At 43.1% G+C, this 27696-nt stretch overlaps 10 protein-coding genes across 16 annotated transcripts in view; 5 read left to right on the forward strand and 5 right to left on the reverse strand.

The window, feature by feature from the left end:
- RB195_023900 (uncharacterized protein) overlaps positions 1 to 10857 on the reverse strand; it is a gene marked incomplete at both ends in the record, with an annotated part of 16627 nt that extends 5770 nt beyond the window's left edge. The window contains 8 exons of one of the 3 annotated variants that reach the window (XM_064211494.1): positions 5465 to 5594; positions 5677 to 5801; positions 8557 to 8651; positions 8737 to 8844; positions 8900 to 9009; positions 9153 to 9270; positions 10316 to 10400; positions 10787 to 10857. In XM_064211494.1, the coding sequence (XP_064067375.1) occupies positions 5465 to 5594; positions 5677 to 5801; positions 8557 to 8651; positions 8737 to 8844; positions 8900 to 9009; positions 9153 to 9270; positions 10316 to 10400; positions 10787 to 10857 (842 nt within the window). Of the gene's footprint in view, positions 1 to 5464; positions 5595 to 5676; positions 5802 to 8556; positions 8652 to 8736; positions 8845 to 8899; positions 9010 to 9152; positions 9271 to 10315; positions 10459 to 10786 lie in introns of those variants that run through there. The other 2 variants (XM_064211496.1, XM_064211495.1) reach the window with 2 other exon arrangements.
- Positions 10795 to 11166, forward strand: RB195_023901 (uncharacterized protein; the record flags this gene model as incomplete). The annotated part of the gene is made up of 1 exon (XM_064211497.1): positions 10795 to 11166. The coding sequence occupies one exon, from the start codon at positions 10795 to 10797 to the stop codon at positions 11164 to 11166; it is 372 nt and encodes a 123-aa protein (XP_064067378.1).
- A 521-nt stretch (positions 11167 to 11687) lies between these two features.
- Positions 11688 to 12404, forward strand: RB195_023902 (uncharacterized protein; the record flags this gene model as incomplete). 2 transcript variants are annotated; one of them, XM_064211498.1, is made up of 1 exon in its annotated part: positions 11688 to 12404. In XM_064211498.1, one exon carries the CDS (start codon positions 11688 to 11690, stop codon positions 12402 to 12404), a length of 717 nt encoding a protein of 238 aa, XP_064067379.1. The 2 variants fall into 2 exon arrangements, with proteins under 2 accessions (XP_064067379.1, XP_064067380.1); XM_064211499.1 differs by having other exon boundaries at positions 11727 to 12404.
- Positions 12405 to 18920: 6516 nt separating this feature from the next.
- RB195_023903 (uncharacterized protein) lies at positions 18921 to 19840 on the reverse strand (the record flags this gene model as incomplete). 2 transcript variants are annotated; one of them, XM_064211501.1, is made up of 3 exons in its annotated part: positions 18921 to 19027; positions 19144 to 19261; positions 19652 to 19840. In XM_064211501.1, 3 exons carry the CDS (start codon positions 19838 to 19840, stop codon positions 18921 to 18923), a joined length of 414 nt encoding a protein of 137 aa, XP_064067381.1. The 2 variants fall into 2 exon arrangements, with proteins under 2 accessions (XP_064067381.1, XP_064067382.1); XM_064211500.1 differs by lacking the exon at positions 19144 to 19261 and adding an exon at positions 19526 to 19575 and having other exon boundaries at positions 19652 to 19788.
- Positions 19841 to 21519: 1679 nt separating this feature from the next.
- On the reverse strand, positions 21520 to 22206 carry RB195_023904 (uncharacterized protein; the record flags this gene model as incomplete). The annotated part of the gene is made up of 1 exon (XM_064211502.1): positions 21520 to 22206. The coding sequence occupies one exon, from the start codon at positions 22204 to 22206 to the stop codon at positions 21520 to 21522; it is 687 nt and encodes a 228-aa protein (XP_064067383.1).
- Positions 22207 to 22621: 415 nt separating this feature from the next.
- Positions 22622 to 22972, reverse strand: RB195_023905 (uncharacterized protein; the record flags this gene model as incomplete). Its single annotated transcript, XM_064211503.1, has 1 exon — positions 22622 to 22972. One exon carries the CDS (start codon positions 22970 to 22972, stop codon positions 22622 to 22624), a length of 351 nt encoding a protein of 116 aa, XP_064067384.1.
- A 315-nt stretch (positions 22973 to 23287) lies between these two features.
- RB195_023906 (uncharacterized protein) lies at positions 23288 to 24662 on the reverse strand (the record flags this gene model as incomplete). Of its 2 annotated transcripts, XM_064211504.1 has the most annotated exons (5): positions 23288 to 23430; positions 23484 to 23592; positions 24163 to 24297; positions 24348 to 24409; positions 24568 to 24634. In XM_064211504.1, 5 exons carry the CDS (start codon positions 24632 to 24634, stop codon positions 23288 to 23290), a joined length of 516 nt encoding a protein of 171 aa, XP_064067385.1. The 2 variants fall into 2 exon arrangements, with proteins under 2 accessions (XP_064067385.1, XP_064067386.1); XM_064211505.1 differs by lacking the exon at positions 23288 to 23430 and having other exon boundaries at positions 23431 to 23592; positions 24623 to 24662.
- Positions 24663 to 24707: 45 nt separating this feature from the next.
- RB195_023907 (uncharacterized protein) lies at positions 24708 to 26012 on the forward strand (the record flags this gene model as incomplete). 2 transcript variants are annotated; one of them, XM_064211506.1, is made up of 2 exons in its annotated part: positions 24708 to 24757; positions 24830 to 26012. In XM_064211506.1, 2 exons carry the CDS (start codon positions 24708 to 24710, stop codon positions 26010 to 26012), a joined length of 1233 nt encoding a protein of 410 aa, XP_064067387.1. The 2 variants fall into 2 exon arrangements, with proteins under 2 accessions (XP_064067387.1, XP_064067388.1); XM_064211507.1 differs by having other exon boundaries at positions 24823 to 25231.
- Positions 26013 to 26054: 42 nt separating this feature from the next.
- RB195_023908 (uncharacterized protein) lies at positions 26055 to 26825 on the forward strand (the record flags this gene model as incomplete). Its single annotated transcript, XM_064211508.1, has 1 exon — positions 26055 to 26825. One exon carries the CDS (start codon positions 26055 to 26057, stop codon positions 26823 to 26825), a length of 771 nt encoding a protein of 256 aa, XP_064067389.1.
- Positions 26826 to 27008: 183 nt separating this feature from the next.
- On the forward strand, positions 27009 to 27683 carry RB195_023909 (uncharacterized protein; the record flags this gene model as incomplete). The annotated part of the gene is made up of 1 exon (XM_064211509.1): positions 27009 to 27683. One exon carries the CDS (start codon positions 27009 to 27011, stop codon positions 27681 to 27683), a length of 675 nt encoding a protein of 224 aa, XP_064067390.1.
- Positions 27684 to 27696: the final 13 nt, after the last annotated feature.

Raw genomic sequence — 27696 nt, forward strand, 5'->3', positions numbered from 1 at the left:
TAGACCGTAAGTGCCCATTCTCCTACCAAAACCAGCAGAGAACAAGGACGTCTTCTATTATGAACTCAATACGTTGTTGTCTAACAGCCACAGCCAGCAGGTGGACATTGCCGAAATCGATACAAATGCGAAGACGAAAGTAGAACAACAATCCAATGCGCTAGGAAAGTGGTACTATCCTGTGGAGCACATGTCAAACAACGGTAGCCATCGGTTTGACTTATGTGAACAACGTACCTCACCATCATTTCCACTTTCAAGAGCAATTATTGATACCGCTAGCTTGCGTGGCAGAGATTATCCTCTTTGACGCACGAAGAGCAGCGCAAGGAAAATGAATACTATTCAAACTTCAGCTCGACTACCTCCTGACGACGGATATTCCTCAATCGGCACTTAAAAAATATAGAGCCGTTTGAGACGTCGCATTTGAATATGACTCCCGTCTTCTTCTTCTCAGCTTTAAGGTGCATTTCCACAAAAGAAACCGACGAGCTTTTTTTTTACCAAAAACCGAACAGGATTGAAAGACGAAGAATGAAAAACGAAGCTCCGCCTACGTGTGTGTATCTATGTTGGAGCGCGATGGAAGCTTCACGATGTAGATTCCTTTACAAAGTGTATCAATGATGCTACAAGGGATTGCCAATTCTAACGGCAAAAAGCAACTACAGCAAGACCACGAAAACGAATGTACTTCAACAGCGAAAAAGTTTGAAAAGAGATAGGAGGACAGAAAGCCGCAGAAAGGGTATGCTTTACAAAAGCATTATGGCAGCAATACGAAAAGATGTTTGTCAGTCCTCAACACTGCTAATGTAGTGGCTGTTAGTGAAGCCACACTACCTATTCTGGGGTGAGAAACTTCGACACCGCGCTGAACCGGCAAGCTCCTACTCCCAAACACGTTCATTCACATATGCGTTATATTCTAAGTTAACTAGGACCCACAAACCGAGTCAAATATGTTAGTCTGTTTCCAAAGGATGAAAAACGGAACGTGTGGTGGAGATGATGGAACGCTGAAATCTCTTCATCCGTCTGGGATCCGTGAGATGGCGAAGTCATGCGTTCAATATGGATCGACGAAAGGATTTGTGACTTGTGGAGCAACTCTATCATAATTCTCCTCCACGAGAATTTATCCGCCACGGATCCTAGCAACTACTGAGAAATCTCACTACCGCGTGCCATGTACGGAGTTCTGGAGCGGATTATCCTTGGTCGGCTTATCAAATATCGCGAAGATAGGGCACGTAATGAGCAAGCTGGTTTTCGTTTTCGCCAAATGACCAAGTGTTCGTAAGAGTGATCGAAAGGTGGCAGCGGTTTCCGAAGAAAATACAGTAAGCCTTTTTGGACTTTGAGGCCGCTTTCACCTGCTTTCATTGGGGCCGACTTCTCCACTCGCTTTACGCCGAATGGGCACCAAGAAAGTTCGTTGGCGTACTCGATGACATGAACTAGCTAACAATCGCTGCAATTTGAACAATAGTCAGATGTACAAATCTTCTGAATTGGCAACTGGCAATTAGAGTAAGACAAGGGGTAGAGGAGATACTCTTCTTATTCAATTTCGAAATCGATGACATCATGCAAAGAACAGAAAATCAGTGTCCTGTTGACATCGTCTTAGCACGATAGGGGTGATCGTTGACCGATACCGAGACTACGTCGCTATATTCGCAGAAAGTAGCACGAAACTTGTTGCACGAAACAAAATGTTGTCAACGTTGCATCGAAGCTAGGAGCACCCTACAGAATACGTCTGGGCTCTGATAGGTGCAAGCAGATGTGGGTCTCCCCACAAGCTCCAGCGGGAATCAGGGTTGGCGGGCAACCGATTTAAGAAGGATCACGGATGACACACCATGGCGAATATGTGGGCAATCGCGTCAGGCGATAACATAAAGTCCTCGATTGAGTCAAGTGAAGTCAAGTATTGTATAAAATGTGCACAGAGTGGTTTACAATCTTTTACATCGCATGAACGAATATTCACAGCATGTTGCAGTAGAAAGTAATATTCCTGTACTAACGAATTCTTTGAAGGTAGTGTTGTATTCTTGCAACAAGAAGAGGCTGGATTTCCGGTCCCTAACCAACCCTGGAAAACTCCGTGACTTGAAACGGTGTCTTGTAAATCAGTTTTCACTCTGTGTAGATCAGTTCGATAGTTCGGTTTTAGATACGTTGTAAAAAAGAGGTTTTTTTTTACCAGAGCCTGAATATTCACTCTTATCTTCTTCCGTACTATTCCCGTACTAACGAGTTCTTTGAAGGCATTGAACAAAATTAAACTTACAATAAACATGCTACACTTGTGACCACATTGTGTTTTGTTCAACAGCCTACAAATGAATCAGGGCAAAAAAAGGAAAGAGGGATGGTGGTGTGTTATCGCAGCACCAATATTTCAACATATATATATATATATATATTATATATTTTAAGCACTGCAGTTGAAAGACCGCCTGTTGGACTGGGAGGTGAGGTTAACGAATATTGTTTTCGGTATTATTCACAAACTACTAAACACATAGACAACTGAGTAGAATGCGTATTTTGAACTCTGATGTGGACAATTAAGATGAAAGCAGTGTTACAAAGATTTTGACGGCAGATTTCAGCTTCGCTAAACTAGAACCCATATGACCGAAGAGGTACTGTTACAGAATGTTGCTATTTTGTAGATTCGAACCTTCAGTCACCTGCTAAACTATTTTGCATCAAGCGATATTCTCGAATTGCGTTATCCAAAAGAACGATTGGGTGTCGAAAAGTTTTTTTTTGTTGTGTTAAACAAAAATTTTTCGTTCGCTTTTTGCTTCATTCAATTGAATAGAATGAACTTGTTATAAGGAATTTGACCCATCAAAAATCCACGGTGATCCGAGATGGTTTCAGTGACAGGTAATTTTTATTTCATCTCATGATTTCTATCTGTCTTAGTAAATGTGATTTTTCGTTTCTTTTGACAACTCTGCAAGTTCAAACGGTTGTGGCAAATCCTCGCCAAGTGTCTGTAGTTAAAACGCAGCAATGGAATCAATGCGAATAAGAACGAGGCATTGATCATTTACTTAATAATGCACCAACGCTCAACTACGACTCAGAATAGAAGAAGGTAATGAAAGCGCATGTGATACATACAACGACTTGCGAAGACAAAAACTGCATCACCTCATTATTCTTAACCATCAATTCAGGTAACAATTCATTGTACCCGGCGGAACGAGAGGCTTACTTGGCTTTAGGCGGTATTGAAGCATCCATTGTAGTGGTGACTTCTTACCGCTCCCCCTCTTGCTCGCTTCTGGGGGAATTATAACTTAAAAGCAAAAAGACGTGAAGCGTGTGATGGGATTTTTTTCATCGTGGTGTCGTAAAGGAAGGAGGTTGCAAGGAAAGGGTGTCGTAAGGGAGTGTGCGGTGGACAGCAGTGAATGGAGGATAACATGCTAACAGGACAAAATATTATGTAGTATTAGATAATTACATACATTATAAAATCTTAACATAAACTTATATTTAAAAAAATAAAAAATAAAATACTACCACAAATAATATTAAATAAAATGGTTACATAAATTACAATATATTATTCTATTATATTTAGTTTCAGGCGTAGAACAGCATGGAAAGCCCCAGTATTTTCTTATGAAAATGTACAACGTGTTGAAACTGTAACAACGGTACCGCGCAGGTTCGACACTAGTGAGACAAATTTTTGCAAAAGAGATGAAATCTTAAAAGATGGATAATTCAATAATAGGTAGTTTTCACTAGTTCCAAAATGGACTTAATGAACTTAATTACCGAAAAAGCTCAGATTCTGTGCACATTGTTAGGTCTGAAAGTTACCGAATAACTTTGTGATAAGAGGACCAGGAAACATATTTCAGGTGAATTTTAGAGAAGATTTGCAGTACAAAACAATAACACCGCTGTTTTTGCTCACCTCTTAATCTTTTTAGAATTTTGATGGGATAGAGATGGGAAAAATAGCATTTTTCCAATCTTCGTCCCAACAAAAATTTGGAAAAACGTCGAGACCCTGGAAATTGGGTAATGGAGTATCCTATAGTGAAAGTGTTTAGGTATAATATATTCGAAAACATGTACCTCGGATAGAGAGACTTGGGAAACCCCTATGCGCAAAACTTCCCCTTTCCTGGCGGTCTGGTTCTCTAAAAATTTGGATTGGAGGAATCCAAAGAAGCCGAAAAATTTCAACCTCTGTCCCGTCTAAATTCTAGTAGGATAGGAGGTGGAAAAAGCGGCGATACGACTGTACAAGCCTTCTCTTCTGAAAAACTACCCAAGGAATTTCTTTCGGTCCTCTTATGAGGGAGTTATTTGCAACCTTCCAGATTTAACAGTGTGCACAGAATCACGGCTTTTTTGGTCATTAAATTCCATTAACTCCACTTTTAAACTGCTGAAAACTACGTAAAGTTAAACCTTTCATTTCTTAAGAGTGGTTTCAAGTTCCTAACACTTTTGCAAAAACTTGACTCACTGGGGTTTCGAACCTTCGTCGTCGCATTGTTACATTGTAGGAACTAAATGTTGATTTTTTTGGGTATTTGTTCGTCATTCTTCTCTAATTCGATTTATGCACCTGACTGCTTTTTTTTGTAGCACTATGAACTTTAATCAGTATTTGAAGATATTTAATAGATTTAAAACAAAAATAGACTAGAATACAAATGGAAATATTTCAATACAAATATTTCGAGAACATTTCAGTAAATTTACTTGTTCTCCTAGTTGGTGTTTCTTCAGGGGTCGTATTAGAGAGGACCGTGTCCCATCACCACGCTTGACCCTGCACTTGGCGCGACCACGGGACCTCAAGTCAGTGCAGAAGAATGGATCTGAACCCCTTCCAAGTTTTTTTGGACTATCACATTCTGAGCTATTGCGTCATACCTGCCATAAGCATATAACTATCAGTCATGCTGCCAATAGGCAACACCCATGCATGTTTTCGTGCTTGAACTCTTAGGAGATTTAACACCTCCTATCCTTGCATAATTCCAGGAGAACAGTAAAAGACAAAACAAATACCATAATTTTTGCACATTATTCTTCTCTTTAAATTACGCCAGCTTCAAGCATTACTTTTCAGCAATATTAAGATGCTTTTCTTGCCAACCAAATTGTTGCTTCTCACTTTCACTTCTTTCTTCTAATTAACTCATTCTGTAAAAACTTCAAAACCACATTATTATGGGAAGCATCTCTTTTCTCCGTATTCTACATTAAGTGTGATACGCAAAAATTGGTCTTAGAAAAGCTCCGGATCTTTGAGAAATAATCTTAGTGAGCACTGCTTTCAATCGTTAGCAGGAACAAAGTAATACCAGCCGTAATTTAACAAAATTTTGCTGTAGGAACATCGACTCAAGTGTTGGATGATGTGGCGATGATTGAGAGATAGCAAGAAGATACCACGTACCAGGTTAAAATGTCGCTCAAACGTGTTGTCCCCTCATTTTGTATGAGATGAATTTGAAGTGCTTTTACGAATTGGTCTTGAATACGCGTGACCTTTCGTGTAAAGACTGATTCGTCCACACTGCTGCTTCCTGTTCACTTAGCGATTAAGTAACTTATTCAACAAGAAATAAGAAAATTGCTCGAATAAGAAAATTTTAACAAACAACGAACCCAAATTATGGTTGTAGTGAAGGAGCGTGATAGCTTTGATGCAAACATAAGCTTCCGTCGTTATTTTCATCTTTGAAAAAGAATGCAGCAAAGCGGTGAACTTCTCGACAAGTGGACCAGCCTCCCTTAAGAATTTATTTGAAGCTTATTCTTTCTTTTGAATGGAAAATTGCAGAAAAAAACCAGTTGTTAAAACTTTTTTCAATACTCGCTAACTGTTCGTCAACAATCAGCCAACTAATTAAGAATAACCAAATAATAAAGAATTAAGAATAGAATAAATTAGAAATAAGAAAAATAATAACAAGAAATTAAGAATTAAGAATAGAATAATAAATTACTAAAAATAAACTAAATTGCTCCTATGTATATTCAATGGGGCGGGTGTAGTGTAGCGGTTAGAGGTTCCGCTTCCTACACAATCGATCGGAGGTTCGAATCCGCCCTAGTGCTCACCAAGCCTTTCATCCCTCCGGGGTCGATAAATTGGTACCAGACATGTCTGGGAGGATAAAAACACTGACTTGACACATCAGCTAGCCACCGCAAGTATAGGCCAGATACACGTTCGTAAACCTCAAACGATTCCGAATGGAAGTGAGGGCGCATCCCAACCGGATTGATTAACGCCAGAAACTTTATCCTTTATCTTTTATGTATATTCAATGCAACCGAAGAACATTGTTAAACCACCACTTTCTAACCCATTGAATTATGTCAGAAGAACATTCTTAGAATTCCACGTATACGTGTGCACTCACTTCTGGCCAACAATTGTTTTCCAGCCAGTGCCTGACCCAGGGACCATAACCATATTAAAGCTTGGTTAAGGTACATGCATGGTAGAAAAACTTGAAAATGAACTTTGAACAAGGGAAAAAGCCACTCCAGAGGTGAGCATGACAACCCACCATATTCATGTTCACCTTCATATTCAGTTCGCAAGAAAGAAGAATACCCTTAGCAGAAGTAGTAAAGAGATTGGCAATGTGGTATACTGACATGCAACGGTTGTTGGGTCGAGTCTTCCGGCATTATACGGTTTTGCACTCCATTTTTCATCAGAATTTCAAGTTTTATATTAGCAATTTTGGAACAATGTATTGCTTTCTCCCTAGCATTCGTCAAAAAGTTATGTGTAAAGAACGGAGAGAAAAACTCGGTTTGAGTGCGTGAATACTTTGTGTAGTATACAGCAACACGTATTTATGACATGATTAGAGCAGCTTCGTTCCTACTTCTTCAACCTAGTTCCGAGATAAATGTTTTTCTGTGAATCTACAGGCATCTGCATAAACGACCTTGTCCTCTCTTTTAAAACCCCCTTGCATGGGTGTCCGAAATCAATAAAAAGATGAGAATCGACGGTAGAAGGTTTCGTCGTAGGGTTGGAAAAAAGGTGTTTGTTGATGGGGCTGAAAATGACGAAGTTTCCAAGAACTAGGAGAAGGAGGTTGATCAGAAAATGACCTCTCTGCCTCTTTTTTTCTTCGTACATACACATCACTCAGTGTGGCGTAAACAAGAGATGACAATTCTACTTACTCTGCCGTTTGTGAGCGGAAAGAAAAGCATATGTGTGGTCCAATCCATGGTAATTGCCACCCATTTCGTAGGTGTCATATCCATGCCCTACGGGGTGAGGATAGGTGAGACTTCCCCGATCATTTCAAAGCGATAAGTATCTACGTGACCGTTTAATGACCACGACAGCTATGTTTCAGTTTTTCAAGAACCTACTTGTCCATGCTGCATCATCGGCCCAACATTGCCATATCGCTAACTTCTCATACTTAAAGACGTTTGTTACGAGGATAAGGAGCCAAGAGGATATGCACTTGCCAAGCTAATAGAATAAGACCTATAAATGATAAAGAATAAAGTCACTGGCGTATCAATCCACTTGGGATGCGCCAACGCGTTTTATTGGAATTCGTAATCGTTGAGGTTTTGGAACGCGTGTTGGCCTATACAATGACTTGCGGGGGCCAACCGATGATCAAGTCAGTGTTTTTATCCTCCCAGACAAGTCTGGTACTAATTTATCGATCCCGGAGGAATGAAAGGCTTGGTGAGCACTAGGGAACCCTGGACCGTGTGGCTACAACGGGCCTCTAACCGACTGCGCCACATCCGCACTGAATGAGACATAGAGTCGCAAAAACATCATCAAGGTTCTTTTATTGATGCAGGTGCCCAATGTTCGATCCCATAATCGCGCATGTTTTATTCGCAACTGGCTATGGACAAACAACCCAACTATTTCGATCTACTAATAGGCGCCACCTTCTCCAAGGAAATTGAAGTTTGTGTGGAGAACGGATGTAAACAACCCTTCATCTTTCTTCTATGCATCTCTGGCAGAAGCAGTTTTGCTTCAGTTTTCCACCGATTATCATTGGTGCGTAATGAATAACAATTATGATTTCCTTGAGTATTCCAAGGATGTATCCAGTCGATTTCACACCTTACGCACATACTTAATTAGGGTAGCATTGGGGAAAAACAAGACAGTCCCCAAAACAATTAACTTATTTAACATGAAGGACGAGAAACAGGATGAGAAGTAGAGCGCAAATGAACAAAAAAGGCAAGTGTATCGAACAAATGATCGCTTGCTTGCCAATCTATCACACTACAAATTCAGCTACCGCTGCTAGTTGGACCACCTCTTACTGCGGACTTCACGAACATTTTTGGTTTTCGAGCTAACTTCTAGCGTCTTTCCACTCTTCAAATCTCGCTTCAACTCTCTGAACTGAATTCAACTGAGTGCAATTATGTGCATCAAATTCGCGATACGTTCTTTTCACATAATTGAATAGGGCGGAAGTTGGTTGCAATCTAACAAAAAGAGTGGAGAGTAGAAATAGAAATCACTTTATAACGTGTTCGAGCGGAATTGTTCTTCCCATTACTGCAGATAGCCGCTTTTGAAGAAGGCGAATGTTCACAGAAGAGTCCAGTAACGAAACCTGAAAAGGAATAGGGAAACAGCTTGCTGAATTCACATCCACTGAACCAAGTACACGAATTTAGAAAAGAAGTAAGTAAGCTCACTTTACACACTACCTCTTCGTTTCCATCAACCATAGTGGTGGAAACAACTGCTTCGTCATTGATCATTGTGGTACTAGAGCAAGAGTAGAAACAAGCTGATAGAAGAACCTAAGATCTTCGTAACATAAAACCCAAGGAGACAGTCTTCTGCTCATTGTCTCACCAACTGAGCCCATCGTTGTGTAAGAAGATGAGTATGCACCTCCACTGGCAATTCAGCATAAAACGGCAGCATCTTAGTCCACTCTACCAGTTGTTCAACGATCTCGTCTCCTACGTGCAAATTAATCTGCTCCTTTATGGTCTGACTAATCTTTATGTTTGATTCAAATATGGTATTCTCACATCAATCTCTTCGTAACAGCTACCAATTTGTCTCAGTATTTGTTCCTTCAATGTCAAATTAATAAGCATACCTATTCGACTTAGACGTTGGCAAGCGGTGACCAGACCTTCACAGTTATTCCCAGTTGGAAGAACCCTTAATCCACGCAAATCTATGAGTTTCTCGATTCGGTCAATTTTGATAAGCTCCTGAAAGATAGGAAATGAAAAAAATTGAAAGATGAAAACATTTGTTTCTTAAAGGAAACCCAAATTGGTCCAAAATATTAACATTCACAATCAATTTCAAGAAAAACAAAACTATTCTGATAGCGTTCGATACATACGTTACAAACATACCCATGTATTTAGAATTTGTGAGAGAGGAAAAGAAAACAAAAATTCATTCATGCTAAGGCTTGTGTGATACTATATGTTTGCTGCAGCGTGAAAACCAACTTGTAGCAAGATACAAGTCAGATATCATTGCGAGACCAACTACGATAAAATAAGGGCAAGCAGTTTCATAGCTCTTTAGGAAAAACTGCAATTAAAGAGCAACAGGCAGTTGATTGTCAGAGTTGTCGAATTTGAAAGTTGGATGACTATGAAACGACGATTTTTTCGAAGGGTATTTACGAAATCGGGCGTTACCCGATAACCCTTCGAAAAAATCGTCGTTTCACAGTCCTCCTCAATCCCCTTGTTTTTTTCTTATCATTTTCCTCTTTTTCGTTCTTTTCCTCAGCTTTTAGCTTGTCATTTGTTGACTTTAAAACATTAGCAACTCATTTCTTGTGACCGTTACAATCGTCTTAATTCGTCTCTCACCAAGTAAGCACACATACATACGCATACGGCGTATACATACTATACCCTTCTTGTGAGGAAGAATTTCGTTTCTACAAATTTCGGCTTCGAAAAAACATTGTCTGCAATGCATGCTTGTTTGAAGCCCGTCTGTCTTTAATCTCTTTGCTAAGCCACATCTTGTGGTGTGACGAGGCGTTTGAGGGGTTGTTTGATTTTCCAGGCTCTGAAGAAGGCGACGACACCGAAATGTTAGCCAGAATAAAGGACAATAACAATCTTGGTTTTGCTCAAACAAGGTAGAGCACCATTGTCTGCAATCCGTTTGCTTTGGTGACTCAAAACTAAGGCCTCATCAACATCATGGAATTCGTGGGATTTCTAAATAACGAGTGTGGTGGAAACAAATAAATGGAGAAAGAGATAAGAAATGCTCGGCACGTACGGATTGTGGAGATGGGTCATCCGAGTTGACAGCATTTGCCCACTTGTCGAACAGAGAACCAGCACACCAAATGTCCCTAGGTGCACTGCAAGAGGTACTCGCGAAAATCGGTTGAGCGCTGCTGCAGCGCCCCGCCTTTGCATAATTACGGCCAGAGTCAGGCGTGAGTTGAGACTTTCTTCACAAGTTGTCGTAAGATTGATGTGAGAGCAAGTCATAAAAACAGGTGGGAAGAAGAAGAAGAAATGAAGAGAGCAATATATATATAATATCATTATATATCATTATAGCAATCAGACTCGTATACGCACCCATATATATATATATATATATATATATATATATATATATATATATATATATATATATATATATACCTGATTGCTACCCGCACGAAGTGGCCCTGCTTTAACTAAACGCAATCAGGCGTTTGAGTGTACGCATTGGGAACGTACGAGCTATATAACCTACACTGTTATATGGCGAAAGATTCCCATACATTGCAAAAAGATGCTGCCGTCCAGCACATCGCCAAAGCCCATAACCTGAGAGGTCAACTGCCTGAAGGGAGCATGGAATCTTTGACAACAACCATTCGTTTCGTCACGCTGAACTGTCGAACACTATTGAGTGAACTCCAACAAGCCGCTCTATCCAGACTTCTGCGATATCTCTGTGTGCCTTTTGCTGCACTGCAGGAAACACGCATGAGAGATTGGCCCGTCATCAGCATCGAAAATTACATCATATACTGCAGCGATGCTGATGAGAACAGAGTAGGTGGCTGCGCGATGGCTGTGAGGAACGATTACCAGGACAGTGATGGAGGAATTTGGCTCAACGTCGGCTAGATGCGCCTTTCTACGACTGCGCGATCGCACCTCTGGACCGTAAGTGCTCACGCACCTACGGAAGCCGCTGAGAACCATAGTAAGGACGCCTTCTGTGATGAACTCAATGCGTTAATGTCTAAAAGCCAGCAAAGGTTTTGTGCTAGGAAAATGTTATTATCCAGCGGAGCGCACTTCGGACAACGGTGACCGTCTGGTCGACTTGTGCGAACAGACGGGACTCACCATCGCTTCCACGTTTAAGAGAAATCATCGACGTCATCAGCTCATGTGGCAGGGGTCAACCCTTTTAACGCCTGAAGAGCAGCGCAAGCGGAAGATAAAGACTCTTAAGCTTCAGCTCGACTACGTTCTAGAGAGGAACATTCCTCAGTCAGATATCCGAAAATCTAGAACTGTTTGGGACGTCGCGTTCGACTCTGGCCACCGTCCAATTCTTCTCAGCTTCAAGATACGGTTCCACAAGAGAAACCGAGGAGTTCTTCTTCAACTGAAAATCGACATGGCAGGTCTGAAAGACGATGAATGCAGAACAAAATTCCACCAACGTGTGTCTTTTCATGTTGGAGTATGGACCAGGAAAAGGCTTAGCGATGCAGATTCCTTCACAAAGTGCATCCAGGACGCTGCAAGGGAAACGCTCCTGGTTCTATTGCCCGCTGAAAGCCTATGCTCTACTAAAACAGTATAGCGGCAAAATGAAAAGATGTTTTCCTGTCCTCAACATTGCCAATGGAGTAGCCATCGGTGAAGCAACCCTTCCAATTTGGAGAGAACACTTCAAAACCTTGCTGAACTGGCTAGCACCGTCAGCTCCTGAACTCGAACACGTTCGTAGACCGATGTATGCGGTTATCGAGGAGCCACCGATCGAGTCGGAGGTTCTAGTCTGTATTCAAAAAATGAAGAATGGAAAATCTGGTGGAGACGACGGGATTAGCGCAGAAATGCTAAAATGTCTTCCTCCGTCTGGGATTCGTGAGATGACAAAGATCATAATTCCTTTCCACGAAAAGTTATCCGTCACGGACCCTAGAAATTACCGAGGAATCTCTTTGCTGCGTGTTATGTACAAGGTATTGGAGCGCATTATCCTGGACCGACTCATTAAACATCGCGAAGAAACAACGCACGATGAGCAAGCTGGCTTTCCTCCTGGTCAATCTACGATTGACCAGGTGTTCATCGTCAGGAGAGTGATCGAAATCTGGCAGCGGATTCGAAGCCAATGCAGCTAGCGTTTCTGGACTTTGAAGCCGCGTTCGACTCTCTCACCCAGGCCGTCTTCTCAACGCGCTCCGCGCCGATGGAGTACCAGGAAAGTTAGTTCGCTTGCTTGATGACATGAATCAAAAACTGCAGCAGTTCGAACACCATCCAGATGTACAACACCGTTTGAGGTAGTAACTGGAGTAAAACAAGGGGCAGTGGCGGGACTCTTCCTGTTCAATTTCGCCATCCGATCGATCGTGTAGGAAGCGGAACCTCTAACCGCTACTCTACACCCACCCCTTTATATATATATATATATATATATATATATAAAGGGGTGGGTTATATATATATATATATATATATATATATATATATATATATATATATATATATATATATATATATATATATGACGGGCGGGTGTGGCGCAGTCGGTTAAAGGTCCGTTGTAGCCACACGATCGAGGGTTCGAAACCGTCCTAGTTCACCAATCCTTTCATCCCTACGGGGTCGATAAATTGGTACCAGATCTGTCTGGGAGGATAAAAACACTGAGCTGATCTGGCTGGCCCTCGCAAGTCATTGTATAGGCCAATACGCGTTCCCAAACCTCAGCGATTATGAATTCCAGTAAAACGCGTTGGCGCATCCCGAGTGGATTGATACGCCAGTGACTTTATTCTTTTATATATATATATATATCTGCGAAATTTGGTGCCCCTAATTTCCCTTTTTTGAAACCTCGTTGAGAAAAATGGCGACTTTCTCCTCCTATTTCTGAGTTTTTCTTCACCACCTCCCGAGAGAACCAGAACACATACAGATTAAAATTAATTTTATTAAAAGGGTTCTCCTTTCTGCTGTATCAAAATATAGCACCGAAATTCTCCAAACTACCGTAAAGGGAAAAAGTGCGGAATTTAAAATTTTCAGCTGCGCGTCAAAATCTGTATGACTTCGAAGAAGGTTCCATAACGCAGCTTGCCTTTTACAAACCTAATTCAATTTAGGGGCATGTGTAGTGTAGTGGCTACAGATCCGCTGCCTGCATGATCAATCGGAGGATCGCCCTAGTGTTCACCAAGCCTTTCATCCCCCGGGGTGGAGAAATTGGTACCAGACTTGTCTGGGAGGAAAAAAACTGACTTGATACATCGGCTAGCCCGCGCAAGTCATTGTATAGGCCAGTCACACGTTCGTGAACCTCAAACGATTCTGAATATAGGTGAACGTAGTGGCGCATCCCAAGCGGATTCGAACCTCCGATTGATCGTGCAGGCAGCGGATTTTCTAGCCGCTACACTACACCTAGCCCATCTACTGAAGTTTCCAGTTTTTCTTCCAACTAAAATTCACCTTTTGCTTTTTTCCAGCTGCTTTTTGTTTCTCAAAAGTTAGACGAGAAAAGGGTAAAAAATTTGCTAAAGTTTTTAACTTTTCTCAACTAACTTTCGAAAAAACCAGAAGGTCTATAAAAAAAATTTAAAATCTTCACAGCGCAAATCGTCCCATACAAAACGCACACTTCATTGTCCCTCTATGTTTCTTCTGCACGCGTAGCGTCCCTTACTGCCTATCGGGGTAGTTCGAATTGATTTTCGACGAACCGCAGAGCGTTGGCGGCGTAAGGGGTGGAGCCTTGTAATGGATGGCGTGTTACAAAACAGCATTCTGGAGGCGGCTGTTTGCAGTGATGCAGGGAGAGATAAGCGGAACTACCTCCGTCTCCATAATCTACGACCCCGTATACGAATACTCCACCCGAAATCCGCACCACCTCAGATTCGTGGTATGCTGCCTTTGAATTACATTTTTTTTAAATCTAACAAAGTTCAACTAGTCTACCAGCCCTTTACAGTTACAGTCAGTGTTAATCTATAAAATCACCTCCTAACCGGGCTTAAATGCTCTAAATAATGCTGCAAATACAGTATTTGAAAAAATGCCGCAAAAGTGTTCTTCTCAGCGGTTTTTTTCTTCGTTTTGCCAAAGTCAAGATTCCGGCGGTGATCGAACTATTCACCGTCAGTAGTCACTGTCAGAGATAAAGTTGTGTATAAAAGGATAAAGGATAAAGTGTCTGGCGCTAATAAATCCGCTTGGGATGTGCCCCCACGTTCACTTCAATTCAGAATCGTTTGAGATTTACGAACGCGTAACTGGCCTACACAATGACTTGCGGTGGCTAGCCGATGTGTCAAGTCAGTGTTTTTATCCTCCCAGACAAGTCTGGTACCAATTTGTCGACCCTGAAGGGATGAAAGGCTTCGTGTGCGCTGGGGCGGATTCGAACCTCCGATCGATCGTGCAGGAAGCGGAACCTCTAACCGCTACGCTACACCCTGCCCAATAAATAAAATAATGGAACATAATGCACATGCACACAATAATGAGTTAACATAACGCAAATCGATAAAAAAAACGTATGCTGGTCACACCTGAAATATACAATGAACCGCAGTCAGAACTTTCTCATAATTTGCGTACTCGTGACCTGAGTATTTTTTTAGAGGAGCGTAATAGCATGGGCGATATGCAATGTAGTGCCTACTGCACCTGCCACCTCGACAATACAATACTATGCATGAACATTGAAAAACTGACGTTGAGTGGCAGTGCGGCACCGTCGGCCACCGTCGCTTGCTCGTAACTTGTCATAAAATAGGAATTTAAGGAAAAATTTATATGTTATTAGATTCTTTTCTCTGAAATCTATCCAAAACTGCTACAAAGTTGAAAAAGGAGCAAAGTGACGCCAAATATGCGCCAAAAACAATAATTGGAACCTAATATAGCCTAAGGTTATGGCTGAAGAAGTGTTCAGAGACTCTGACTTTCATATTTGGTCAGAACATCAAGAAATTGTGAGAGCAAAGCACACGAAATTGTTGGTTTGTTATTTTTTAAACTCATTTATGCAATTTTGTTTATTGTGTAAAATTGCGATTCGTCCTTAGTTTGAACCCTAGTAGCGAGGAGAGAAGCTGTGGACGCAGCCAAAAAGTTGCTATCAAGGGCACAAGTATTTGAGAATTTTGTGAGATTTTTTTGCCGTACTTTTCCTTTCACATCTTCTCTACTTTGCATCTCCGTTAATCTCCAGAATAGCGTTCAAATTAAAAGAGCCTAAGCAGAACTCTTGAAACACATAATGTACATTAGTTTATAAAGCTTGTTTTTCTCTGAACAGATTTTCTCGCTTTCTTATGACACTATCTTTTCACAATTTTCCATAGTAGGGAAGATTATGAAGCTTTTGGTTAGATTTCACGCAATTATTTTGAGCTTATACTTCTTGAATCACAACAAATTGAGTTCGCCACAGCATTTCGAACTGTATGATACCGTTTTCAAAGCTAATCGAGACAATTTTTTCTATCAGACTCCGCGGCCTGGCTATTTTCGCACTTCAGTCAGGGCTGGCCCATTGTACCATCGGCAGTCAGTTCTTCAGCGTAGGAAGAAAAAACTATGGAGATATTCAAATCTACATTTTGTTTCCAGAAATTCAAATGTATATAGAATAGGAAACGAAACGCCGACGGTGCCGCACTGTCACTCACCGTCGGTTTTTCAATGTTCATGCATAGTATCGTACACCCGCGCCAGTATGACATATAAACACGTTAATACGATTTGCCTCAATCGGATGCCAGGCGTGCAGGTGTTAAAACCTGACGTCATTTTCCGCATGCTCACCAAGATGCTCCGCCTTTGAGCGACATCGTTCAATGTTCAGCAAGAGATCGCTTAAATTGCTTTATGAATCCCCATTCTTTTATAACGAGATTTTTAGAAATTTATTCTTTCAACTTTTCTTCTCTTTTATTTTTCTTTTTGTTGATTTTTTTAAAATCATCTAAGAATCTTTCGCTCCACATGATAGCTGCATCTTGGTTTTTTAGGTGTTGTTGGTTCTTGTTTTTTTTTGGATCACTAAAGTAAGCGTCAAGCGTACAAGACAGGATATCTTTGATACTCTCTGCTTTTTGCATTTTAGTGTTGGAAGTATCAAAGCCGAAGCGTTGAAAGCGATTGAATGATTTGGGCTGTTCATGCAAAACATCGAATAAACCAGGAAGAACTGTGAGTAGAACGAAAACAAATGAAAGAAAAAGAGAAAGAAAACATGAAAGCATGGTGAAAAACAATGTGAAACATTAGAGAACTTAATGAGTGATCAGCCGAAGACTCTGGAAACGATAGGAGGGATAACAACGGAGAGATGCTATGGATACACTACTTATTGATACTTGGTCATAGTGAATTTCCTTTAAAAAATTGGAAAATGAATGCTTCCTTAACAAACGCCAGTTGATCGGCTGGCGCTTAATCTGTCTTTGAATTCAAGATTCCCATTTTTGAAGCACGCAGAGGTGCGTGCAATATTCTGGAATGGCTCCTGCCTGCACAGCAACAATTTCAGCTTCAGCACTCTGATCGTCTCGCCCAAACTCAAGAAGAAACGTGTATAAAATGATCCGTTCTATCCACCTGACGGATTCCGCTGCCTGCACGATTTTTTTTTTGGTGCGGGTGTAGTGTAGCGTAAGTAAAATTGTGTATAAGTAGTTGAAATGTTCAACTTCCAGTGAACTTCGACATAGTAAAATATCCTATTGCATGTTTTGAGATGTCTACGAGGTCGCAATTGATTCTATTGGCTAATGTGTCGGCAAATCGCTCACTTCAGAGCCTAGAATGGGTAATATAATCAACAATCTGGATGACAAAATTTCTCCACAACCGAACAACCAAACTTTAAGCTTTGCTTTTGAACCGCTAACCTAGTGATTACACTAAATGCCCATCTTCGACTGGAACTTGCGGATCATTTTAGAATTTTTGGCTTGGATAAAGAATGCTTACAGCATTTGCAAAACAACATTTGCACAACCGAAACGGAGCTATTTAAGTCTGTTCTACTTAGACACCGTCTGATGCTGTGCTCACTTCATTCGAGATGTAAGGAAAGCAAGAAGATACCCTATCTGTGATTGGGGTTTCAAACTGGTCGTACGCTTCAGTATCGCCCTGTTTCACATTTCACGTTTGGATTTCATAACCATTAGAAGCAGCTATTTTACAAGCCAAAGTTAAGGATTCCTCCACAACTGTTTACCGCCTCACAGTGGCGAGGATGTGACTCTGAGCGTCGAACTAGGTTCAAGGTACGTCCTCTAGCAGTGTCTTCCATGCTGAAAAAGAGTTCGACACATCCGATATCACGGACTTTTTGCTAGGCTTCCTATTCCGAGAAGTCGGAAGAAGGAACCCTAGCAAAGAGTGAACCTCTGCTAAGATTCACCACCGTCATAGCAAAATGTCGCAAGGTGGCCTCTTGATCCACATAGGTTGGGGGACAACCTGTGGTGAAACCTGAGCTCGCCATGGCAAGGCTGCTTAGCTTGGGTGAAAATCTCCTTGCCACTCTAGCACATACGCTGCCGCAGTATCCTGTACACTGGGCCTTGCCGTCTCAAACGTCGGACCGGTATTCCGACCGCTGAGAAGCAATCACACCTCAGATTGCTCAGAAAGTTTTTGATTCTGCGCGAATCGCCATGGAGCTTGTCTCAAACTGTGTACTTACAACGTGAGAATAGTGTCCACAGACCTGCATGCCCTTGTCGAAGCTGGAGAGTGCATCAAATTTCACGCAATTGCTCTGCAAGAGACCAAGAGTAGGAGCGACGTACGATGATTTCGCGGCAGGACCTTCTATGAGTGACAAGTGTACCGTATCAGATTATCAGAAAAACTAAAGAACATTGTAGTTGAAAGTGTTCTAATAAGAGGAAGTGAGCGAGATTTGTTTAGATCTCTCCTTCAGAGTCTTATCAAATGAACTCTTTTTCTTCTAAGAGGTCAGAGATACGGAAGGTTCCTCTGTCTGGAAATAAATTATGCTACAAAAAAGGAAAACGATAATCTTCATTCTTGTAACTTTTGAAAGTGATCCGCTTAGCAAAAATCTTAATCTACGTAATTTGAAAGTATTAGATGCATCTTTCTCTCATATTTCACAGCGCGAGGATTTCTCATGCTTCTGGTACGGTTAGTAATTTGAGATCACTTCACATCACAAAATTCCAGTGGCTGCGTCTGATGCTCCAAAAATTGGTAGTTCGTAAATTACATCTTAGCCGGTGATGCAGCGATTAGCAGTAAGCGTAGTCAGCTCTAGGTACCAACGAAGGTGAATCTCTCTGGGATAAGCACCATCGCCAAATGCTCCGCTGAGGCATGATCGGGGCTTACTCAAAAATCCGCCGGGATCCTCTATATACGCACCTACATAGCGTCGGTACGGTATGGCTACGGTGAGAGGCGATCAAATCTCATGTTGTTCAGGACGTCTTCGACTTTGGACCGAGGCAACTAGTGCATGACTACCCATGGAGACTATCTTAGAATTTGTACTTACAACGCAAGTGTCTACAGATGCTGACCTTCATGACCTTCCCAGAGCTGCAGAACGTATCAAATTTCACGTGATTGCTTCACCGAAGTGCGAAAGATGAACGACGATACGCTTGTCAGTCGCGGAGATAAGGTCCCGTCGCGAAATGTAGGCGGTGTTGGTTTTCTTGTGCACCCATCTGTCGTCCACCTTGTCGATTCTCACGAGACCTTGTCACCTCGTCTGAAAGAACAGAATACAGGATCAAAAGATTTGGGCTAGGGAATCGGAATGAAAACGGTGCGCACATGAATCCCTTCTTCAAAAAGGAAGGATCTCAGACCAGTAGGCTTGCTAACCGTATTTATCCATAGGGAGGATGGTCGAGAAGACCTTCAAAACTACCGTCCGATATGCTTGTTGAGCGTCTTGTACGAAGTATTCACCAGTGTCATTCTCACGCGCATATCTAGGACGCTAGATGAAGTCCAGCCTCAAGAACAGGTTGGGTTCATCAGGGGTTTAGCTGCATGGACCACCTCCAGACCGTGTCGAGGGTCATGGAGGTTTGCTGGGAATACCACCTGCTCCTGGTTCTAATCTTCGTCGACTATGAGAAAGCCTTTGACAGCGTAGAGACGAATGCAGTGCTGTCAACGCTGGTCGATCAAGGATTGGCCAATTGCTACGATCGATGCACCACTAAGATACAGCTTTTCCACCGCCCCTCAACATACTCACTGGAAAGAGGATATGACAAGGTGATGTTATATCGTCGAAGCTGTTCACGGCTGCATTACAATGGATAATAAAATAAATTACTTGCTTGAGAAGAAAGGGGCGCAGATGTGAAGACTCCTTTCCAACCTTCGTTTCGTGGACAACATCGTTCTCTTCTTGAGAACTATCAATAAAGCAGAAACGATGTCGAAGGATTTGATCGAAGCAGGGAAGAGAATAGTACTGCGAATAAACCGAAAGAAGACCGTGTTCATGAAGAACATCTTCTGCGAGGACAAAAGAGTACAAGGTCTCAAATCGTAGAAACTTCGTCATACCTTGGACATTTTATGAATATGTAAAACGACTGAAAAGAAGAACTGAATAGAAAGATGGGGCCAGCGTGGGCAGCATTCGCAGCCGTCAAGGAAGCTACAGACCAACTGACGGCCCACGTACTCTGTTCCCTTCTGTTCGACTCGACAGTTCTTCCTGCACCCTATCACGCAGCAGAGACGCGGGCAGACACCGCTGCCATGTCTAGGAAATTACTCACTACCCACCAAGCCCTTGAGAGACGTCTTCTGAAATTTAACCGGTACACACAACACCTACCCGGTCTTCGCAGCTCCGCGTTCGCGACGCAGTTGAATATTATATCGAAAGCAAAGCATAGACGGGTCGGTCACATTAGGAGAATAATACATGGAATAATGTACTAAAAGGACGCTATAGTAGATCCCGAGAGACGCTAGACGTCCTCGAGGGAGGCGGCCAACGATGAGGTAATGTGTTCGCTGCACGGATGGACCAGCAGAGAGCTCAGCTGGAAACGGCTAAAGGATCTCGTCACGAAACTTGAGAATATCTTGGACGACCTGTATCACCTGTGATCCCGTCTGACCATCGGGTCGGCGGTCTTCCTGAGGGCTCTGGTCCAACGATTACCGTTGAAACGCATCAAATCTTGTCCTGCCTACCTAATTTTGCTTCCTTGGCATATGCGGCCTCTAATCTTCGATCGGTGACGCAGAAGTGAACTTAGAATTCTTCTTTCACTTGCGTAAAGTTGGTTATTCCTAGCATCACCCTTTCAATTCCGCATTCTAAGACGCTGGTCGCATTTTACTTCTGCTCGCGAGACGTTTCTGAAGCGTAAGTCAAAGCAGGTAGAACGGTGGTGTTGAACAGGTGAACACAGAGCCGGATGTTTTTGATCCTCTTCACTACATCCTTGATGCTCTTGAATGCACCCCCACCCCTCGTTTCATTCTCCCCAGCTCGGAGGAGAGGTCGTTCATCATGTTGATTTGCCGACCTAGATATACTTAGCTGAAGCATTCGGGTATATTCGTTCCGTTGAGTGGGCATCAGAAACCCATCCGATCCTTATAGTCTAGGTTCAGCTGAAAAACGATCCTTTGCACGTTTCATCAAATTCGGCCAGCATCTGTTCCGCCTGACTGATGCTTGATATTATTAGAACGATGTCACCAGCGAAACGAAAATGCTATAAATGCCGGGCGTCAACTTCCACTCGCATGTTGTCCCATTCCAATTCTCTCATCGCGTTCTCGAAAGTGGCACTGAATATTTTGGGTGGGTGATTGTCATCCTGTGTCAACCCCTCCTTTCACGTCGATTATGACGTCACTTTAGAAAAATGGGGAAAAATGAAAAATTGGGAAATTTTTTGTTGTAAAGTTACTATACAACTCTCGAGGTATCTTTATGTATAGAATAGGAACGCATTGGTTTTCCAATGCCTCCAAAACCGCTTCGGTCGCAACTGTACCGATGACTTTCTTCAAATCAATGAAAGTGAGACACAGCGGCAACTTGTACTGTCGCGATGCTTCTATCAGTTTTGAAACGGGGTGTACGTCGTCAGTAATACTGAATTCTTTTCAAGACCCTTTTCACTCGCATGGCTGTAATTCATCTAATGTTCTTTCTATCCTGTTTAGGACCACTCTTGTGAAGAGCTTGTAGATGACAGAGAGTACCCAGACTGTTCAATAGTTGTAAATGTCCTGTGAGTCTCCCTTCTTATGCAACAGCACGGTCTTGCTGGTTTTCCATAGTCTAGGAACCTTGCATTGCGACAGATAACGAGTGAAGAGCCTCGCCTTTCTGTTGATGAGGACAGGCTGTAGGTACTTCAGATGTTCAGGCTTGATTTTGCCTGGACCGAGTAAAGTACGATTCTTCACCGACATGATGACATGTCGGGCATCGGAAGGGAGGACCCCTGGAATGACATGTCCATCCTCCTTCGGATGGTGAGAAGGCAAGTGGACGTGGATGTTGAAGAGATCTGAGTAGAAGTCGAGAATGACCTCTTCCATCACCATTCTCGACACATTAGTTGCTCCATCTGAGGTCCGGAGAGCATTCATTGTCGTTTTACGATTGACAAAGTTCCGACGGACGTAGTGAATGCTCTGTCCCGTCTCTGCAGCTTCAGCCAACATTTCTGCTCTCCTCTCTTTAAGGTCTTCCTTTATCGCCTCTCTGCAAAGTCTTGCGAGCTCGGACGTGAGTTCTTGGTTGCTTGCAGCTGGTGCAGCTACACGCTGACGTATCAGCTCTAGAGTTTTCTGAGACAGGCGTCTCTTGGCGGTTTTGAAACTCTTCGCTTTCCTCGTACAGTCGTGAAAATGTACTACAAGCCGTTCATATTCGTCGTCGATGTTGTCCATGACGCTATCTTTCTAAAGGCCGACAAGCGAAGCGAAGAGTTCCTAGTCGATGATGGTTCTGGGAGTTTGCATAGTGAACTTGGCAGCTTTTTCTCCTTTCCGTGTGAAAGAAAAACTTTTTCGAAGAGGGCCTTGGTACAATCCCGTATAAAACTTTGGTACAACGCCGACGTCCGTCAGGCAAAACCTTTTACTGACGATGATGCAGACAATTTCAGTATGGTGCCCTCCACCGAACGACTCCCACGTCCAGCGTAGAGAGGAGGGCTTTTGGTATTGCGAGTTCCCATGGATGGTCTTAGTCGTCATGATGAACTCGGAAAGCCTCTTCCCCTGTTCATTCCGTTGTAGATCTTAGGTTCCTATGTGAAGTTCTCCAGATGTTCTTGTGGGGCCAATTTTGGCGCTGAAATCACTAATTATAACTTTGTAGAAGATATAATCTTCTCTGTAGAACTTCTCCAGGTCCACATAGAAAGCTTCGACTACTTCTCCTTCGTAGCTTGATGTTGGAGCGTAAACGACGAGAACTGTGAAGGCTGATGTTGAACCGCATCTTCTCATTCGTGAACGTAAGTTGTTTAAAAGAGTCGATGTTTACTGCCATATTCTTCTTCACGAAGACACCAACTCCACCAACTCTTCTACTGTCGCATGTTCCTAATAACACTTCTTCTCCAGTGTCATACACGGCGCTCAGTGGGTGGCGTCGCCTCGTCTCGGTCACTCCGATGACGTCGTACTTAAACTTCCTGGCTTGCGTCATCAGATCTTCGATGGCAGCATGCGATGCAGGCGTACCGGCGTTGTAAGTACAACTCGTCGTCCTACTCCTTTACCGTTTCGGTAGCCTATATCACTCCTGCAACTCCGTCTTTCCTGGCGCTACCGTACCGTACCGGCTTTCCTCCGGAATCAAGAAACTCTTTCCGATTACTGTGTTTTGCATAAAAATTTAAAACCCATGAGCAGGTTACAAGCCTCTAGCCCCATGAGTTTTGTAGAAACGTCTTGGATGACAATGCGAGGGAATGAAACGAGTGAGAAAGATCAAGGGACCCAGTGAAGACAGACCATCAAACTATCTAAGTGAAGTTAACGATTCCCTTCTCTCCTCGGGTCCACTGCAAACGGTTTTTGGAGTGCAGAACATGGTGTTAATCACAGCTTTCTTCATTTGAAACAGATGAGTCGGGAGCCAATCTCTGTCACATGTCCAAACCACTAAGTTGTGGAAAGTAGTTTCAAGATCTGAATGTATTGCAATCGAGACACACCTGGAGTGCAAGCGTCAGTTGAGAGGTTGAGAATCCGTGTAAATTGATAGTTCTTATGTTTTCTTGTTCGAACATAGCCTGTATCGCAGAACCACAGCGCGCACGTGGTCTAGAAACATAAGGGTTTTTTATAGAGCAGGTACATGGCTCAATACTTGCGCATGATGGTAACTAACATTCAGGGCGGATGTAGCGCAGTCGATAAGATGTTCTGCTGTTGCTGCATCAGGATCTACCGGAAGTTCGATTTCACCCTAACACCAACCAAGTCTTTCATCCCTGCAGGGTTGATAAACTAGAGCCAGACTTGTCTGGAGGATAAAAACGTTGACTTGGTATATCGGCTACCCCCCGCAAGTCATTGTACAAGCTAGTTACGCTTTCGTGAACCTCAAACAATTCTGAATTGATGTGAACGCGGCGGCGCATCTCAAGCGGAATGGTCATCGCCGGAGATTTAACGCTTTATCCTTATTTTACTTGTAGCACTATATGTATATTGTTTGTTTTATCATAATGAATTGATATTTATTGTATTATATTATTTTGATTTACTTATTAAGCAATTAATTCGTTACTTTAATTCTGTTTAATTTATTTAATTTCAGTTGCTACATGAGCGGCAATACTAGAAAGAATGTGATAAAGCTCTAAGTCAAGTTCTGAACTCTTACTCCACCTGTATAAGGTTTTTGTTCCTCGACTGCGGGCAAACTTTGCACTCTAAAAGAACACCATCAGGAATGACCTCGCTTGTTGAAACGCTGCCATGTGACGTAACACGATATTCAGCTTTCCGACTTTCCGATCTCAACTAAACATCCATCAGTTATCACAAGAATGAGACTACCTTTTAACAAATACCTTATAGAGATTATAACTTGCACCTCCATTCCTTGCACTAAGCTTCTGATCCTCACAAACAGCTGGAAAAAAGAAGTTCCAGAAACAACAGCGATCGCATAAAGTTTAGGTAACAGCTAGAGTTGTATCAATCAATTCACGAGTATCAATAGTGAATAAGTGTAGCAAAAAGCAAAGAAGCAACAACACTGCAAGCAGCAAAAAACAAGCAAGCAAAAACTTCTAACTGAAAGAGAAAGAAGTATAAAATGTGTTGGAGCCGTAGAGATGTTAACTATGTTGGTCATGTAGTTGTATATCTTGTGTTATTGTCATTGTATGTTATTACCATGTGTTGAGAGGTTCTTCTTAACCAGCTCAATGTACGTAGCAATGTTTGGCACAGTTGCCCGATTTTGGCTTAGTTTTAGGTAAGTACCCGGTCCGATAAACCGTCTTCACAACTCGAGCAAGGACACAACAAGAGGCGATCAAGGGTTCAGAAGAAAGAAGACCGAGCAGCAGCCGATCAAGGATTCAGAAGAAAGAAGACCGAGCAGCAGCCGATCAAGGATTCAGAAGAAAGAAGACCGAGCAGCAGCCGACCAAGGATTCAGAAGAAAGAAGACCGAGCAGCAGCCGACCAAGGATTCAGAAGAAAGAAGACCGAGCAGCAGCCGATCAAGGATTCAGAAGAAAGAAGACCGAGCAGCAGCCGATCAAAGATTCAGAAGAAAGAAGACCGAGCAGCAGCCGATCAAAGATTCAGAAGAAAGAAGACCGAGCAGCAGCCGATCAAAGATTCAGAAGAAAGAAGACCGAGCAGCAGCCGATCAAGCCTTGGCACCCACGCAGAGAACCACCATCCAGGACGTCAGCAAGGATCAATACGACCAGCTGAGTAAGGATGTGCAAATGTTCGTGTCCGACGAAGAGGTTGGTCACACTTTCGCCTATTGGTACAAGAGGTACGGACCGGTCATCAGGAAATATCGCAAATATGCTGATGACATACTACCGAAACAACCGCACGAGATCGATTTCGAGACGACGGTCGCGAATCTGGAGAAGCTTTTCGCGTCAAGGAAGACGCTGATTCGACGACGGTACGAGTGTCTCAGGATAAACTGCCCGCCGCTGACGGCCAGTTGTGTACCATTCCACTACTACGCTAACATGATCAAGCGGATGGACGAAGACGCTCGATTGAAGGAGCTGGACTACACAGCACTGAAGACGCTACAGTTCGTAGCAGGACTTCAGGATCCGTCGCTTCGTGAAGTTCGTCTGAGAATGCTCCGTCGACTGGATATGCACACAGAAGATGCGCCGTTGACGATAGAAGACCTCGTTGCTGATTGTGAGAACTTCACCGCATTGAAGATGGACAACACAGACATGGAAGGAAGTCATGATGTCCACGTCGTGCAGAGAAAGAATGTGAAGTGCTTCAATTGTGGAGGACCGCACTACAGAAGCACATGCCCGCTTCTCTCCTCCAACACTGGGCAGAAGATGCGACAGAAACCAAGAAGACGATCCAACCGTCGCAGGAAAAGCCAGTGTAAGAACGTTGTCACCTTCGCCGCCGAGAACGCTCGTACCTACCTCGATGTCAATATCAGGGGACGTTCTCTACGCTTCCAGCTCGACACAGGCGCAGATATCACGTTGGTATCATGTTGAAGGTGGAAAAAGCTCAGATCTCCATCCTTGGAACCCTGTATCATGCCAGTCATCCGCCAGCTGCCAGTACCGAAGAACGTGGCAGAGGTTCGCTCGTTCCTCGGTATGATCAACTACTATGGATCGTTTGTCGCGGAGATGCGCCAGTTACGCGCACCGCTGGATGTTTTGTTGAAGAAGAACGTTCCGTTCAAATGGAATGAGGAATGTGAAGCAGCCTTCAATCGCGCCAAGGAAGTGCTTGCTTCAGACCTGCTCCTGACGCATTTTGATCCTAGTCTGGATATAATTGTAGCGGCTGATGCATTAGACCATGGAATTGGAGCAGTAATTCTGCACAGGATGCCGGATGGGACCGAGAAGGCAATATGGCATGCAAGCCGAAGTCTCACCGCTGCAGAAAGGAACTACGGTCAGATCGAGAAAGAGGGACTCGCCTTGATATTCGCTGTTCGGAAGTTCCACCGTTACACATATGGACGTCGATTCAAGCTCCTCACGGATCATAAGCCGTTGCTACACATTTTCAAACCAAAGAAAATGGTGCCCGTATACACGGCAAATCGACTGCAACGTTGGAAGTTGATACTTCTCAGATATGACTTTGAAATCGAATATCAGAAGACGACAGAGTTTGGACAAGCTGACGTCTTGTCACGCCTGATTCCTCCAAGACCGGCTCAGACTGAAGATATTGTGATAGCCAAAATTGAACAGGATATTCTTGCTGTTCAGAGTGCTGCTGTGAAAGCACTGCCCGTGACCAGGAAAACTATTGAAGAAGAGTCAAGGAATGATGAAAGGGTATCGTAGGTCATATGGATGCTGTAGACAGGAACATGGCCAAGCAAGCCTAAAGAACAAATCAACAGCTGGAAGGCTCTGAGCCACGAATTGTCAGTGCAGAACGGATGCCTGCATTTTGGCTACAGAATCGTCGTGCCAGCCTCACTTCAAGAAGCAGTTTTGAAGCAACTGCATGAAGGACATCCAGGAATGGCAAGAATGAAGATGCTCGCCCGAGGATATGTGTACTGGACGAACATCAACAGGGACATCGAAGAAGCTGTACGCCACTGCCGTAACTGTCAAGAAGCTGCGAAGATGCCAAAGAAGACAGTTCTCAATTCCTGGACCACTGAGAAGAAACCGTGGGACAGAATTCATGTCGACTATGCGGGACCACTGAATGGTAGGATGTACCTTGTGGTAGCGGATGCGTATTCGAAGTGGCCAGAAGTCTTTGAGATGTCGTCGTCGTCAACCACTGCAACGTTGAGAGAACTCAGAATGCTGTTCGCACGATTCGGAAATCCCAGCGTGATCGTGTCAGACAACGGTACGCAGTTTACAGCGAAGGAGTTCCAGGAATTCTGCGACATGCAAGGAATTGAGCACGTTCGCTCGCCGCCGTTCCGTCCACAGTCAAACGGTCAAGTAGAACGCTTTGTGGATACCTTGAAAAGAACACTTCAGAGGACTGAGGAGGGAGGCACGTCGGAGAAACTTGCGAAATTTTTGCAGTGCTATAGAAGAACACCATGTGCATCAACGCCAGGACATCTTTCTCCAGCGGAGGTGTTGCTAGGGCGCCAGTTGAGGACGTCATTGACGCTGCTGAAGGAATCAGCTAAAGAAGAAGGAACGCGCAATGTGGAAATTGAAGAATAGTTCAATCGTCATC

This window comes from Necator americanus, chromosome X, assembly GCF_031761385.1.
Source record: "Necator americanus strain Aroian chromosome X, whole genome shotgun sequence".
In the NCBI taxonomy this organism is placed as follows: Eukaryota; Metazoa; Nematoda; class Chromadorea; order Rhabditida; family Ancylostomatidae; genus Necator; species Necator americanus.